We start from the raw sequence: 15,631 nt of genomic DNA on the forward strand, positions 1-15,631 counted from the left end.
CCCCTTATTAATCCATAAGTAAACTCTTAGTCTTAATCATTTTTATTTTTTTTTGTTTTTAGCATAACTTGAAGCGAAACCTAATGCTGCACAATAATCAGTCTCATTTCAGTTTCATCCTGTTTATTAGACATTTTAATCCTGTTTATTATATAGACAGGTGTATAGATGATCATTTACAATGAATGAACACTTTCATCTCGGCAGAATTCCAGGAGCTGAAATACAAAGTATAAATGAAGAAAAATTGTACAACTTTACCTCAGCGGTCTTGTAAAATTGTGCTGCCTTATACTTTTCTTGCCAAGCCAAGAGTCAATATATAGGTTTGCTCAGCCAAAGGGAATATTCGTTTTTTTTAAAAAATTATATTATAAACAGCCTTTTTAGATTTTTTTTAAATATTTAACAGTAATCAGTCTTTTTTTCAACACCTGTTTGACACAATCCACCACTGAAGCCAGATTTACAAGTACAGTAGAATCCATTGGAGATGTCCACACATGTTCCACCATTCAAACATCTGTTTGTGGCGCAATCATTGACAACTGTGACGTAACAGAAGAAGTTTTTCTGCTATTGTCAACTTTTCATTTTGTATTTTATTCAGCGAAGTTGAAGCTAGGAAGTTTTGCGTTTTGGATATGGGCAAAAAACTGTTAAACCTATAATTACTGTATTGTAATCCAGTACATTTGGCAGCAAATTGCCATACTTTTGTAGACATTTTTCAATCAATTGCAAAAAAAACGCATTTGTGATTGAAACAAAAACCTACTATTGGACATTGAAGGTAATGCACATACGACTCCAGGCTCGGAGGCACGGTGATATACTGTTGTTGATGCCTCTGATTGAGTAACTAAAGAAAGAATACCATTAGCTGCACGTATCACATTAAAAAACATAAACAATGCAAAATATTTAAGACTGATTAGCAAAGATTTAAAAATCGATTTTACATCCAACTGGTGCGACAGGCTTTTCGCAAGTGAAGTATTGTAAATGTGCACAGTTCATATCGTTCCATCTTCCTTGCTGATCTTGAACAATTTGAAGGCAGTCTTCGTTACCACCAGCGTTGTCTGGTTGAGGTGGATAAAATGGCCTGAAACAAAAATGGAATGATTGCTTGTTAATTAAATGCTTTTTTTGATCCACTGCAAAAAATGAAAAGTTTAAAGAAATTATGCTTGAAGTTAGTTTCTCAGTACGAGGGCAAAAACAATACAAAGTCATCTATGAAAAAACAAGTGTAGTAAAGAAATACGCTTTTGGCCAGCACAACAATAAAACCAATGTTATATTTGGTACAACTACTAACGTAAGAACTGACAGTAGTCAGGTTTGAGAATTTCCGCTGGGTGGCGCAATGAAGCGTTGGCGTTTATGGTGACAATAATTGTTGATTGCTTACTCAGCAATTATTTCCACCATAAAGGCCTATGCTCCGTTGCGCCACCCAGCAAACATGGCTACTGTCGGTTTTCAGTAGCTCTACCGTTATATTTACCCCCCACAAGGCCGACATTTTTATTATTTGGAAATAAAAGGCACCAACACGTTGCTATTATTTTTTACTTGTAGGTGACATTTGTCCCGTCGTTCCAAACGAAATGACCTTCCTTGGCTATATCATTTCCGCCAATCCAATACAGGGAACGGGCAGAGATTTGGTTGTAAAGGAATGTCTGAGTAAAACAAGATATTTTTTTCTGTAGAAGGAACAGCAATAAAAAAATTAAAATTGGCAGCAAAAATCAATCGGAAATGTATAGTCACAAAAAGGGTTTCTGTAAAATTTTGTTAAGTTTTGGATAAAACACTAAAAACAAACATTCTTGAAAACAACGAATGGCAAAAAACATAAAGCAAGTGGTTTTGAAAAACTGAATATAATAGAGTTTATGAAATGAAAATTTTGTTGTTTCTGAACATACGTTTTCATCTGCAGATGTCACTTTTGCGAGGCCTGCTCCCATATTTTTGCATGTTTTCTTAGCATCGGTCCACGATTGTTTGAGCGCGTCTTTACCAGACAAATAATAACAAGAGGAATTGTGTTTAACCCACCCGGCTGGGCATGGGACGGATGGGGCTGTCGAAAAAAGACAAATTTGTTAGTATAATTAATGTCAGGCTTACAAAAAGTGTTTTAGTGAACATAAATTGTAAATTCGCCGATTCTTTTTTGTTTTCATATAATATGTCAAGATTACTTAGGATGTGGACAGAATACTTATTCAAAATTGGCAATCTTACCAAACTGACATTAATTAATTTGGGTTCATTAAGATTTAACACGCATTTTCTTTGGTCTGTACAAAAGTTTGCTTGTTTATATTTACACTTAAACGAATAATATGCTTATCTTTTAAGTATGCATTTTGTGCTTTGTAGTAGTAAAACGGGTTGCATGAAAGTTAAACAGGGTTTATACGCATTTAAATATACACAAGGAAGGTAATAATGTTCCACATAAATTGATTACCGTGTTAACAGAAGTTAAAGCTCGAGTGAGTAGATCTTCAATGTTTGAAATGTTAAAATGATGTATGATTTTTTTACCTCTATACCCTTGATGACACACAATACATATAATTAAAATACTTACGCACAAAGCTGTAGGTTGGATTGGCGGTGCATGCAGTGCTTGTCACTCCGTTTTTAGTAGTTACCACAAAATTGCTGGAGATCGCATTTTTGTAAACAGCAAAGGCCCCACCGTAATCTACAAAGCAGGCAACTTTAGTATGTAAATCCACTATCGTAAAAAAATCGCATAGATTATTTGTAACCTTGTTTCTATATTGCCAACTTAACAGCTTGTTAATTAAGCCTCCCCCAATTAAATAGAAAAAATAAAAAAGTGAAAGGCCCACACACCAACACCAGTTTAAAAACCTCCGTTTTTGTTTTAAGGTGGTCATTAACAAAAAAACATCACTCAAACTATCCATCCTTAATATTTTAATATATGACTAAATGTTTTTTTTTCGCTGTACGGCGTTCTTTCAACTGTCCAGAATTTTAAACCGCCACCAGTTATTGCTACTTCTTATTTCTCGTGACAACTTAACAACTTAATTAGGGTTGAATGAACAACAAAGTTTCATAACTTCATTCATTATTTTGTCTACATGTTTGAAGCATTGTTTAAGCTGATCTAACTTGTCTTGGTCGATATACAACGTTTTGAAATACGTTTCAGCAGTTCTTTGGCAGCAGAGTTGTAAGCGGGCCTGAAATTGGAGCCTAAAACCCGGCCTAAGCCTGAATCGTTTTTGAGAAGCCCGTTTAGGTCAGAAAGTTTAATTACAAGGTGTCTCTGGTAAGACCATAAACACAGTAGACAATAATCCATCAACTACAGCTAATACTGACACAGAGTGCGAAGTTAGGCCCGAATCAACCCCGTTTTGTGAAGAAACCTAAGCCCGAACCCAGCCCGAAAGGCCAGGCCTGAATCAGAACCCCGTTTTGTGAAGAAACCTAAGCCCGAACCCAGCCCGAAAGGCCAGGCCTGAATCAGAACCCGGCCGACTTACAATTCTGCTTTGGCTAAAATTTGGTGGTCAGTAACCAAAAAAAGAAAGAAATCACTTGTTATTTCTCCACTGTGAATGGCAGACAGACAAATACTTCCAGTGCCGCCATACGAAATTCCGTTTCCACAAGGCTTCGCAGCAGTTGTGCTGGAGAGACAGTTTTTGGGACAGTTCACAACATGCTTTGGTCCAGCACTCAAGCTTGAGAGCAATGTGTCACATGTCACTAGAACACAACAGTAATAAACAAATTTTTGTACAATAATGGAAAGTGAATGATGTTTGCCAATTTATAAACATTTTTTATGCTTTTATGAGATCACTGTAATATACTTTACACAAATTGACTTCCATGACAGGTATTCCTATATAAGTTAAGTTGTTTCGTTATCATTGCCATGTTAGTATTTCTTTACTAACTGTACCGGTTGCAGCTCAAATTAAAAAACCTAACTACTATTAGCTAGTTGTTATAAAACTTACATTGTTGAAGACAAAGGGAATGTTTTGCAAGGAATCCAAGCAGAACAAGATACATTAGCAGCAACATTCTAATCAACCTAAATGTCAAAAACCTAAAAAAACAGTAACAGAAAGCAATGTCCAAACCAGATTTTCCTAAAAAGTTGCTAAAATAGACGAAATTTCAAGTTGATAAAGGAAGAAAATGACACTTTGCAGTCTTTATCCTGAGTTATATGCTTAGCTAAGTTATCCTGAAAGCATATGAACTCTTTTTCATAGCATTACATCTTGACTAATTTATGTACAGGCTACAACTGGTCATTGAAATAACACGTTAAAGAAACGCTACCCCAAACGGTCACCAATACTTTCCACTCAGCCTTTATACATTTGTCCTTACTTGCTCGAAAGACCCGTTTTATCACTTCTCGATGTCTGCTCTATGGGCTGTTTGTTATAATTTAATATGAGAAACCGCTTTTTACAAACGGGCACATTATATGCGGCTTGACAGTTATCCAAAGTTTCGATAATTTACTGTATTTACGACAAATAATCTGTGTAAAATCAATTGGCTTTAACTTTCTCTGTTAAACTATGTTAGGTATGCGGGATGCTCTGCAAAAATGCATGTTTACTAAACTTTCACAAAAAGTGTTGCCGCAAAGGTAAACAAAAGTGAACATCCTATAAAGACTTCCTCGCACACGAAACAGGAAGAGTACATTATTTACTTTTTGTTGGCTATATTTTCCTTTGAAGTGATTGATTGAGATAATCATTGCAGTAGGCTATTTTAGTGGATTTGCCACACAAAAAATACCACTAATATGCAAGAAGTCAAGAAAATCAATCGTCGTAAAGTGCTATTGTTAGCGTTGATTTTGTATAAAACCAAGACAACGATTTGTTTGTTGAATGTTTTGTTCGCGACTTGTTTTTACGCAGGTTATTCAATCAACTCGTTTTTTACGCAGGTCGGAATAGGCAATTCGGATGCCCAAAGCCAGAGTTTTTTTACCTTTTTGCGTTCATATACAACTTGCAATTTTTTGTACCCCTTTTTTGTAAATATCTGACAGAAATAATAAAATTGCAGCAATTGTTCGCTTTTTTACCCATTTAGGGACCTGTGTATTAGCTGATAAATTACTCAAGAAACATGCTTAAACATAACTGAAACTTTACTTTTTGCGAAGGCCTTTTATTCACACTGTGTCTTGTACCCCTGCTTTGGTGCTTCGGGTCCCTAGCTGTTGCGCATATCCAGTGGTGGGATTTAGCCGGTTCGCACCGGTTCTATAGAACCGTCTCACGAAATTTTATGAGATCAGCGAACCGGTTAGCATTACTGGTTACTGTCAATGGACTTTTTGTAACAGAACCGGCTGAAAAATACGACTTTTGTGATAGAACCGGCTGACAAAAAACTTTAATCCCCCCACTGCACATATCCCCAGATTAAGAAACCTTGCCATATAAACAAGACTTTGATAAGCGGGGCTAAAAGTTGAAACATTATTTTATTGTAGCGGTCAATATATATATATATATATATCCGGATTGTGGCCCGAGGGCCGCCTGTTGCACACCCCTGCTTTAAACACTCCATATTAAAGTTCATATAGTTATATCCAGATAAACGCAAGCCGGTTTAAAGTTTAATTTGGCTAATTGAACGACCAATCCATGTGTTAACTCTAAATCATTTTTATTTCTTGTTTTTGACATAACTTGGAGCAAAACCTAATGCTACACCAGTGGTTCTTAACCTTTTTGGTGTGGTTTCCCACTAACGTCAATCACCAACTTCGAATTTCCTCCTCTGTTATTTTTAAAATCATGTTTTGTGCCCTACGTTAACAAAAATGTTTTTAAGAACCACTGTGCTACACAATGATCGGTCTCAATTCATTTTATTCCTGTTTATTATATGGACAGGTGCATAGAGGATACACGAACACTTTCATCTCGGCAAAACAGCAGGAGCTGAAATACAAAATGAATGGTAAAAAAATACAACTTTACCCTAGCGGTCTTGTAAAATTGTGCTGCCTATTTTTCTCGCTCAGCCTAGATGAGTCAATATACAGGTTTTGCTCAGCCAAATGGAATATTCGTTTTTCTTAAATGATAGTATCAACAGCCTTTTTAGATTTTTGAAATACAAAATATTTAACAGGAAACAGTTTTTTTTTTTCAACACCTGTTTGACACAATCCACCACTAAAGCCAGTTTTGCAAGTACAGTAGAATCCATTGGAGATGTCCACACATGTTCCACCATTCAAACATCTGTTTGTGGCGCAATCATTGACAACTGTGACGTAACAGGACAATATGATTCGAAATTAACATTTAAACCAATGGAAAAACAATTATTGTGAAGAAACAACAACATAATAAGTTGCGCTAGCTGGGTGCGTATGTCAATTGTTTTCAAACTTTATAGCGGTGGATTTTCTTGTAAGTTGTGACTTACTTTTTCAGCAAACATATATTTTTATCTGTAACTACTTGTTTTAATCAATTTGAAGCCCCACAAGAAACAAAGGCACTACTAAAAACGAAATGACCTACTGTTTGAATTCGAAGTTGACGCACATGCGACTCCAGGCTCTGAACGACGGTGAAAAACTGTTGTTGAGGCTGCTGATTTAATGTGCGCACCTCCCACTAGAAGATAAAAACGTCGCAAAAAAGTTTTCATAAAGTTTAGCTGAATCATTTGACAAGTTAAAATAGATTTTGGTAACATCATATTACGGCAGCCACATTTTACTCCTGGGTTCAAAGCCCATGAAAAAAGGAAAGTAGGGTTGGAAAGTAAATTTTTAAATTTTTTACATTAGGACCTTAGTTATAAAGTTCGTTTAAGAAACATGTTTTTTGATAGGTGTTCCTAGAACTTCATACTGATTTAAATACGGTGGCGCATATCCCAGATTTTTTTTTACCAAATCAGCGGCATGAAAAATATGTTACCCAAAAATGTTTAGAAACACTGTATTAACTAGTCAGTCGCTTAATTAAGCGAAAGTCATAAAAACACTGCACTTCTTAATTAAAATTATGAAAAAAAATAAATATATTTTTTGAAATAGATTACTTCACTATTCATATTTAAAGCATTTTTTTAAAGCCAATTCAGTGCGGTAGCTAGGATCTTTGAAAATGCACATTATTAGTGTCAAGAAAACGGTGTTTTTTTAACGTTTTAAGTTCAACACTTTTACCACCTCTTACCCGGCAAAAAAATATCTTATTTTTGAAATTACGCTACTGAACCATTAGTTACCCCCAACTGGTTTCTCGCAGATGAAATAATGCTTCAATAAACAACTGGCATCGTTCCATTTGCCCCGGTTAGCTTGTTCAACTGAAAGGCAGTCCTCTTGACCTCCAATAGCAAGGACCCAGTTATCAGGCTGACCAGTCCTAAACGGTCTAACAAAAAACACAAAAAGTATTTTTGCATAAACACCAGCAAAAAATGCAAAATCACGTTTTTTGTTGTTATTTTTGGTTTGACTCGTGTTTATGTTTTAAACAAACCTATGTCAAACTTTATTTTAACTTTTAATTACGGTTTAGTTGAATATATATATTTGAAATCAAATTCAATTTCTGTGGTCGAAATATAGCCTTTTTTTTTCTTATTGTACCTTATAGCCTGCAAAGTAAATTTCACCAAAAACTACGACAAATTGTTAACTGAAAAACAGATTGCAAACAGCGTTTTACTTGTAAGTGATGTTCGTCCCGTCATTCCATTTCCACCAGCCTTCCACAGCCGCATCAGACCCACCAATCCAGTAAGCATAATTGACTTTTGACTGGGCGTAGATAAAACTCTGCAAAGTTACGGGTTTCTTAGAAAGGTAAATCAGAGGCCAGGTTATCCAAAACGTTTGACCGTTTTTATAAAAAATACACTAACATCATAACCCACATCAGACAAAGTTTGCTAAATACCGATGGATAGCGCAAAAAGCATTTACGTTTATGTAAAGAAACTTCTGTATACTGACAGTATTTGGAGCGAGATTTCGCACAAGACAACGAAAAATGCTCACACTTAATAGAAACCAACCTACATTTTCGGCCGCTGTGGTCACTTTGGCCAAACCGGCACCCATATTCTCGCACGTTTTCTTGGCATCGGCCCAAAGTTGTTGGACACTGTCTATGCCCGACATATAGTAACACGACGAGTTGTAGTGAACCCAACCGGCATCACATTGAACGTATGGAGCTGACAGAAAAAAATTGAGGAAAATTAACCTTCATGATTTATAGAGCAAGTTAAAAAAATGTAAAAGCATAGAGCCAATAAATGATAAGCTGCAGACAGTGCACACTGTTTCGACCTATTAGTGCAGTTAAAAAAACTTATAAAGCAGGGGTGGGCAACATACGGCCCGCGACGGGATTTTGAGCGGCCCGCAGACACTTTCTGGTCTTACATGATAATGTGGCCCACGGCCACAGTCTGCCGCAATCCCACACTACTTGCTTACTACGTCAAATTATAGTTGTAACGGACAGTAACGCTCCCCAATAGCAAAAAACTTTCCCGGCGGTGTTACCATTGCATCATACATCTATTGTTACGACATAACCGCCAACCTTGTGTGTGGCCTGCTTTCACGGCTTCCTTTGTTTCCACACGTGTAGCCTAGTTAGTGTTTCAGCAGTATCTAAGTCTGTGGTGTATGCATTAAATTTGCTGTGGTGAATAATTTTATGTTATATCAGTTAGATTGTTTGGACTGTATTGTAATTGTATTTAGTTTAGGACGTTTAGGTGGTCAAAAATCCGTTTTAAATCACTGGATAAATACGCGATTAATGTTTCGATTCGGGAATCCGGCCCGCCAAGTGCTTCATTTTCCCATATCAGGCCCGCCGACTGGAGAAGTTGCCCGCCCCTGTTATAAAGCAATGGTTACCATTTGTGAACTCACAAAGGATAGCCCGTGAATGCATTTAAGGTTTTGAAAAACAAACTTGTCATGAATCTTAAATTATTTTTATGAGGGCTACACCCAGGGTACCGTCCTTTCTAAGAAATGTTCTTGTTGTTGACTTGAGTCCTTTTTTATCTTAATTTTAACGATTACAAGTCTAATCCCTGATAAAAGTAAAAGAAAACCTAGACCTGAGCTGTCGTGAGATGCTCTTTAAGTAACTTTTTAAAATGCAAAGATTTGTTTAAAAACGCTTGTTTGTTGGCAAGAAAATTAAATTTCGGTTGTCCTTATTTCGGGGTTCATGTCGATTGCAACCCTGGCTGCACCACATGAATTGGTGCAAGGAGTCCTTTGTTTATAATTTTTTTTGCTTTGAGAATGTCAGTCAACCATTGTTTAACTATATATGCTAGATAGTGACTCGCATGCCATGTATGACAGGCAATAAGCTCAGATCGTTTTTTTGTGTGTCGTTTATTACTCTTACACAAGTGTTGTGACAAGATCTGCATAAACGGACGCTTTTAGCCTTGATCGACGATTCAAAACTCAAGAAAATGCAAATGAAATGAAAAACGGATGCCACTGCTCTGAGAAGTTCTTTTGTATAGCAGGCATTTGTTGAACAAAATATTTGAGCAAACTCGAATGCTTTCTTTGTAGAACACACTTGACATCAAGTAAACAGACTCGAACACATTTTACTTACGCACGAAGCTGTAGGTTGGATTTGCAGTGCATGCAGTGCTCGTTACTCCGTTTTTAGTAGTTACTACAAAATTGCTGAAAACTGCATTTTTGTAAATAGCAAATGCCCCGCCATAATCTGCAAAACAAGTATAACCCGTATTAATTTTCCTGTTACCCTTTTCATTGGTGGAAGAAAACGCACCGACTAATTTACACCAACCATCACTAAGCCAGAAATAGTTGCTTTATGGGGCACGAAAAAGTGGAGGGCACATTGATGGGACATGCCTTAACGCGCGGCAGCTACAATGTCAGTAGAAGGAAGGATCTAACCCCGGACGTCTGCAGTGTTTTAATACGATAAACAGCTTTCTTTTAACGACCTAAACGGTTAGGATTTATTTGGCAACTTTTTAATTTGCGCAATAAGCGTAATCGCAAAATGCGTTTAGTTGCAAAAAAATTAAGAGTCTTTTTTTTAGATGCAACAGTAATAGACACAATTGAATAAATAGTTTGCGAATTGAGTGACAATTTGAGTGAACACAACTTAACTATAACCTGTAATTTCCCCGTTATGAATTGCAGATAGGCATATGCTTCCAGTGCCGCCATACGAAATTCCGTTTCCACATGGCTTCACTGCAGTTGTGCTTGAGAGACAGTTTTTAGGACAGTTCACAATATGCTTTGGTCCTGCACTTAAACTTGAGAGCAATGTGTCACATGTCACTGGAAAACAACAGGCAATGGCATAAATTGTTTAGTTTATTTTGTATGTTAAAAATTCTTGGCATGTTTTTTTCCCTCATATGAATTTTACTAACACACTTTTTTCATGTTTACTTTTTTTCTAAAATGTCTTTTGTTCAACTTGGGAGCAAACTTAAATAAATGTGTTATTGCCACAAAATGAACATTTGCTTTTCAAGTAAATTTACTAAACGCTGCTTGGTGCTAATGACTGCCTGAGTAAGTAAACCAACTTAAATGATACTTTAAATACTTACATTGTTGCAAGGAAAAGCATGGCTTAGATAAGAATCCCAACAGAATAAAACATTTTAGCAACAACATTCTGCTTCCTTCCCTTGTCTTATCAGTCTATTGCCAAAAAAACATTAGCCAGATAAGCCGGAACTGGAAATACAAAGAGTTATGAGAACAAAAAGGGTTGAACCTGGCTTTGAGCTTTCCTTTTTGAAATAACTTAATCTCTCTGATAAGGTGCAGACAGAACACACCGTTTTTTGGACCTACACGGTCTTATCAGTGCAGCTGGTGACGAGAGATCGGCCGTTTTGACTAGTATCACCATCTAACGGCACTCCAGTTTGTTGGGAGTATCAGGGTAATCTAAAAACCCATACCTCACCTAGTCTGTGCGATGCCACAACTAGGCATAAACCACAGAGAAACCTGGCTCACAATGGTCAAGCAACTGCTTGGAAACCAAAGTATTCTTTCTGTATATGTTAAACAGCTACCTAAACATCGCAATTGACTATTATTTATCTATTTTTCAAGCCCAAATTATCGCTCAAGCTAATTTGCTTTTCCTGTTTCAACAAAAAACCTGAAAAAAACATGTTTAACCAACAAAAGCTTTCGTGATGTTTGATATTCATGCACAGAGCTGGTTTAAATAATAAACTAAAGGTAAACATCCTGTAGCACTTTTCCTACTTCCTTTCACACCACGGGAAGTCTGCTTTGTTTACAGCAAAGTGGTATTTTACATTAATGTTTTGGTGGTCTTTGAAAAGAGTTGAAAACCAGGACCAATGCTTTTATGTACTGTTAAACTGCAACAGAGCTTGGCACTTGTTAAAACATACTTGGCAGGAGATTTTTCCGCCTCCAATATACCAACGTATTATTGGAAACTAAATACTATTTGTTTTCAGAGACAATAGGGCGGGGGTTGACAATCTTTTATACGCCTATTAGCTAATTCCTATGTTATTGTAAAAACATGTTTTCTGTCATATGGTTACAGTTGCAAACCAGCAGTTCTCAACCTTACACAGGCGCTTTTTTCCATCTTACTGTACACAACCTGAACCGTATCTAAATGGGCAGACCAAGAGGTCCTTCAATGTTTCTTGAATAGGCTAGCATATTTCTGAAACCAGCAAGGTTACCAACGCCAATAACAATGTTCAAAACACGAGTTTCGTCCAAAACCAGGGCTATTTAGTTCAATCAATTGAGTTGCAACTTTTCATTTGACTTGAGCATTGCACAAAGCTACTTGCGTACCACCTTAAAATGCCCCGGCGTACTGCTAATCGTAAGCGTGCCGCAGGTTGAGGGCCATTGATATACCACTGATATAATTTAAAAAAGCGATAAAATAGCAAGCAGTTTTGTGTTTTTTAGTTTTCACTTTTGGTAATATATATCATAACAAACCCCAAACAAGCGATGCAATAGTTCTAGTTCTATCAAACGGACAAATATATTTCGAAAATCACTTGGCGTAGTGCCATTGTATGTACCGGTGCAATCGAAACAAGCCTCCAAAGTGCATAATTTGAAATGTTCCGAAGAAAATAACACGTGATTATTACCCTTCGAGTTTATTTTCGGATGTCAAAAATGTTCAAATAAAAAAACTTGGCTGTTTAATTTTTGCCGTACTTGAAATGTTCCTGTGCCAAAATAAAACGTGATTGTTACCTTTTAGCTTATTTCCAAATACGAAAAAATGTTTAATTAAAACAGAGGTCACAACTTACAAATAAGCACCTTGATGGGCCTTTTTTGGCCGGTGACTATCAAAACAACCACCATTCATTTTTAAATATTGTCAAGCATTTATCAAGTTTTTTCATTATTTGAAACGTTGTTTAAAATGGTAAGATGTTACAAACACAAATTTGTGGAGTATTTTTTTCGTATGCTTGACAGAGAAGAAATTAATCATAGTAGAAAATCTAATCCTAATTTTCGAATGCTTATTTTGTTCCCCATAACACAAGGATCATACATAAAGCTCTGTAAATTTGCTGTGCTGGTATTCTGCAGTGATGTACAACCTGCTAAATCATTTTCCTTTGGTAAATCTAAAGTCGGTTTTATTTTATGTTAACTTTAAACCAACTCTAAATTTCTGACGTTTGTTTGCGTTACGGCATTTTGTGACGTCATGGGTACAAAAATATTTAAAGAGTTAAAAGAATCTTCTCCCGAATATTGGCGATGGATTTGCGCCACTGTCAACCGGATGAAACGTTTCATTGTTTTTCTCGCAAGAGGGCGACAGTAGGTAAAAAGGGCGCAGTCTGCCAGGGAACTTCCCGCCGATTAAAAAAAACCTTCCGCCGATTGGCTGCCAGTTGTCAATTACTGGTTTTGCGCTTAAATCAGTAATACAGAAACTACTTTATACAGGAACAAAGGTCACGTTGGAGATGCTTTTTCGCAAAGGTTATAAATTTGATCGACTGGTTGATAAAAGTGAGAAATATGACAAGGTTACTGAAAATGGTTACTGGGTGAAAATGTGTGTTTGCTACATTACACTAGGATAGTCACAGCTTGGACCTGTTTGTGACCAAATATTCAAAAATAAGCGTGTGTTTCTTGATTCCTTTATGATTTTCGCTTTTTAAAGGACTTCTTATTTACACCTTAAGTTCGCAAATCAACGGCTGAAAAAAGGTTTGTACGTTGACCCCACATTAGTGCTTTAAAGCAGTGGTCGGAAACCGCCGGTCCGCGGCCCAGTACCGGTCCGCGACGTGTTCCTTACCGGGCCGTATAATTTTTCAGGTTAAATGCTCTAAAACATTTTGCCCATGTATCCCGGGGATGATAAACTAATTTATGTGTTTTCATTGCTAAATATTTGTAGTTTTTTGAAGACCGGTCCGCGATAAAATTTCACTTTCAAAACCGGTCCGCAGTCGAAAAAAGGTTGCCGACCCCTGCTTTAAAGCGCCGGAGCGTTCTTAGTTTTTTTTGGAAACTTGCATAGTTGGCAAAAGGTCTGTACTTCCAGACAACGAAAGCTTCACGGCATTTCGTCTAGCTGTTTGGGTTGATTTTATAGCATTGTTAGCTATACCTAGGCCGGTGGTACTGTTGACAGATACCGAAAACCCCAGCGCTGCGAAACGTGTACATTGCCACTCAGGCAGGTTTGTTTCTTAGCTGTCAGACATGGACTGCGTTTAAGACACAAAGAATACTAAAACTTTTAGTAAATAAATTTAAACCTTATATTATTTTGATTATATTATTATTATTGTTACTGTTTTAATAAATCTGCTTATGTAACAAAGTAAGGCTGCGTGTAGAGTGACGACTAATAAACAGATTGGTAAATTATGATTACCTGTGTTACTTTAACGAATCGGCACATTTTGGATTTAACTAAAAACGTGCTCGTTGCGTTGCCCATTATGTCTGTTTCAGTAAAAAATGATTTCAATTAGGTATTCGAGCACGCATCCTAGCTCCAAATAAAAAATCGGCCCTGCCAACGGCCTTGCCTCGGAGGCGTTCGAATAAATAACCCCCATCGAATTTCAATGCTCCGCCCAACATACGACCTGTGTAACCGCATGGCAATGCTGGTTGATGTAGCAAGGTTTAAAATGTTGAGTAGTTATTGAATGGGACCAAGAGGAAAACGGCCATTGATGTACCCAATATATGTTTTTACTGAATTTATTCCAGCGAATCAGCCATTTTTACAAAAGATTCGGGCTCGTTTGAATGAACCGAACCTTTCGTCACGAACTGAATCTTTAAGCTTTAACCGTTTTAATGCCTAAATAGAATCCACACAATCTTTCAAACTGGACCTATACTATATATAGTCGCTTTAACTATTATAATTTTACAATCGTTCTTGTTTTGTCTGTTTCCAACAAAAAATTGCAGTTTTTTTCGCAGGCTGGCAACGAATCCCAAATATTTAGGATCATAAAGTAAAACATTATTCTGTGCATCAATGTATGTCTGCTATTAATAGAAATACTGATCTTTCAAAGCCCTTTCATCCACCATAGCGAAGTGATCTGATAGTTGTGGAGCATTTTTGTTTGCATGTCATAAACTCTATTTGTACAAACGGTTAACGAGGAACAGCGATGAACATGCCATTGATTTTCCCCTTTCGTAAACTTTATGAGTTTGATAATGGCTGTGCACAACTTCCTTCGTCAAGGAGAAACCAGTAAAAAATATATTTTTGTCATTTTGTAACGGTAAAATAACTTTGTCTAAGTTTTGTTGACCTGTCATGTTTGAAATGTATTTTTGAAACAAAAATAGTTTCGTAATTTTATCTCTTTTACCTAATTGTTAAGCGCTGATGCCTAACAAAGCTCCTTGACAGTTCGCACGCTGAAGTATCCCTTTGTTGCGCAGTGTAGCATAAAACGATTTAGGTTCTTGGCAGTCGATATCGGCAAGCTCGAGTGCCTCCTGGTCTTTCGCATGTCATAACTTTCATCCCCCTGTGGCAAACGTGTAGCATAACAAGATTTAGTGCTTCGGCAGCTGATTCTCGGAAACATACGCGTGCCCGCCCAGATCTTTCGCGCGTCAAAATTTTCATCCCTCACCCAAGCTTCAACTATGGTCATTTTCCCACGCCATTCTATTTTCCCACGCGTGTTTGCTGCGTCATACTAGTGTGTAACGCAAAAGGAAACTCATTGCGTTAACCTTGTTCTGTCAGTAAACATATAATTTGTGAAGGCGGCACAGCGGAAAATCACAAATTTAAACTTACGAATGGACTTGGTTTTGTGTTATCCAAGTCATATACTTGTTAGCCATGCACATTATTTGGCTTAAAGCTATGAATGACGATTTCCCACATAAAGTGTAACTAGATTTTGTACTTTTTGAAAACAACATTAAATCCTACCCCTAATTGCATTTTACAGGCTGTTACAAGTTATGGAAATTAGCGTGAGTCTACTCTAGAACCATTAA

The 15,631-nt window shown here is 36.9% G+C and overlaps 2 protein-coding genes across 2 annotated transcripts; both read right to left on the bottom strand.

The window, feature by feature from the left end:
• Positions 1-86: 86 nt before the first annotated feature.
• Positions 87-4,462, bottom strand: LOC145230015 (uncharacterized). Its single transcript, XM_080095368.1, has 9 exons — positions 4,032-4,462; positions 3,604-3,774; positions 2,615-2,731; positions 1,941-2,098; positions 1,582-1,691; positions 963-1,108; positions 779-862; positions 435-548; positions 87-218 (listed from the first exon to the last, which is right to left on the bottom strand). Exons 1-9 carry the CDS (start codon positions 4,096-4,098, stop codon positions 196-198), a joined length of 990 nt encoding a protein of 329 aa, XP_079951494.1. The 5' UTR covers positions 4,099-4,462; the 3' UTR covers positions 87-195.
• A 1,450-nt stretch (positions 4,463-5,912) lies between these two features.
• Positions 5,913-11,283, bottom strand: LOC145229773 (uncharacterized). The gene is made up of 9 exons (XM_080095103.1): positions 10,687-11,283; positions 10,238-10,408; positions 9,696-9,812; positions 8,111-8,268; positions 7,758-7,867; positions 7,312-7,460; positions 6,594-6,689; positions 6,220-6,333; positions 5,913-6,002 (listed from the first exon to the last, which is right to left on the bottom strand). The coding sequence occupies exons 1-9, from the start codon at positions 10,751-10,753 to the stop codon at positions 5,980-5,982; spliced, it is 1,005 nt and encodes a 334-aa protein (XP_079951229.1). The 5' UTR covers positions 10,754-11,283; the 3' UTR covers positions 5,913-5,979.
• Between the last annotated feature and the right edge of the window lie 4,348 nt (positions 11,284-15,631).

This window comes from Phallusia mammillata, chromosome 5 (genome assembly GCF_965637545.1).
Source record: "Phallusia mammillata chromosome 5, kaPhaMamm4.hap1.1, whole genome shotgun sequence".
Taxonomy (NCBI): Eukaryota; Metazoa; Chordata; class Ascidiacea; order Phlebobranchia; family Ascidiidae; genus Phallusia; species Phallusia mammillata.

Excerpts from the sequence above, each read along its gene's own strand:
- LOC145229773 (XM_080095103.1), bottom strand. The coding sequence starts at position 10,753 with ATGTTGTTGCTAAAATGTTTTATTCTGTTGGGATTCTTATCTAAGCCA. Across the intron at positions 9,813-10,237 it reads TCATAACGGGGAAATTACAG|ATTATGGCGGGGCATTTGCT; the intron begins GTTATAGTTAAG and ends CTTGTTTTGCAG. Across the intron at positions 6,003-6,219 it reads TGGTGGATTGTGTCAAACAG|CTCCTGCTGTTTTGCCGAGA; the intron begins GTGTTGAAAAAA and ends TTTGTATTTCAG.
- LOC145230015 (XM_080095368.1), bottom strand. The coding sequence starts at position 4,098 with ATGTTGCTGCTAATGTATCTTGTTCTGCTTGGATTCCTTGCAAAACAT. Across the intron at positions 2,732-3,603 it reads TCACAGTGGAGAAATAACAA|ATTACGGTGGGGCCTTTGCT; the intron begins GTGATTTCTTTC and ends CCTGCTTTGTAG. Across the intron at positions 549-778 it reads ATTACCTTCAATGTCCAATA|TTGTCAATGATTGCGCCACA; the intron begins GTAGGTTTTTGT and ends GTTACGTCACAG.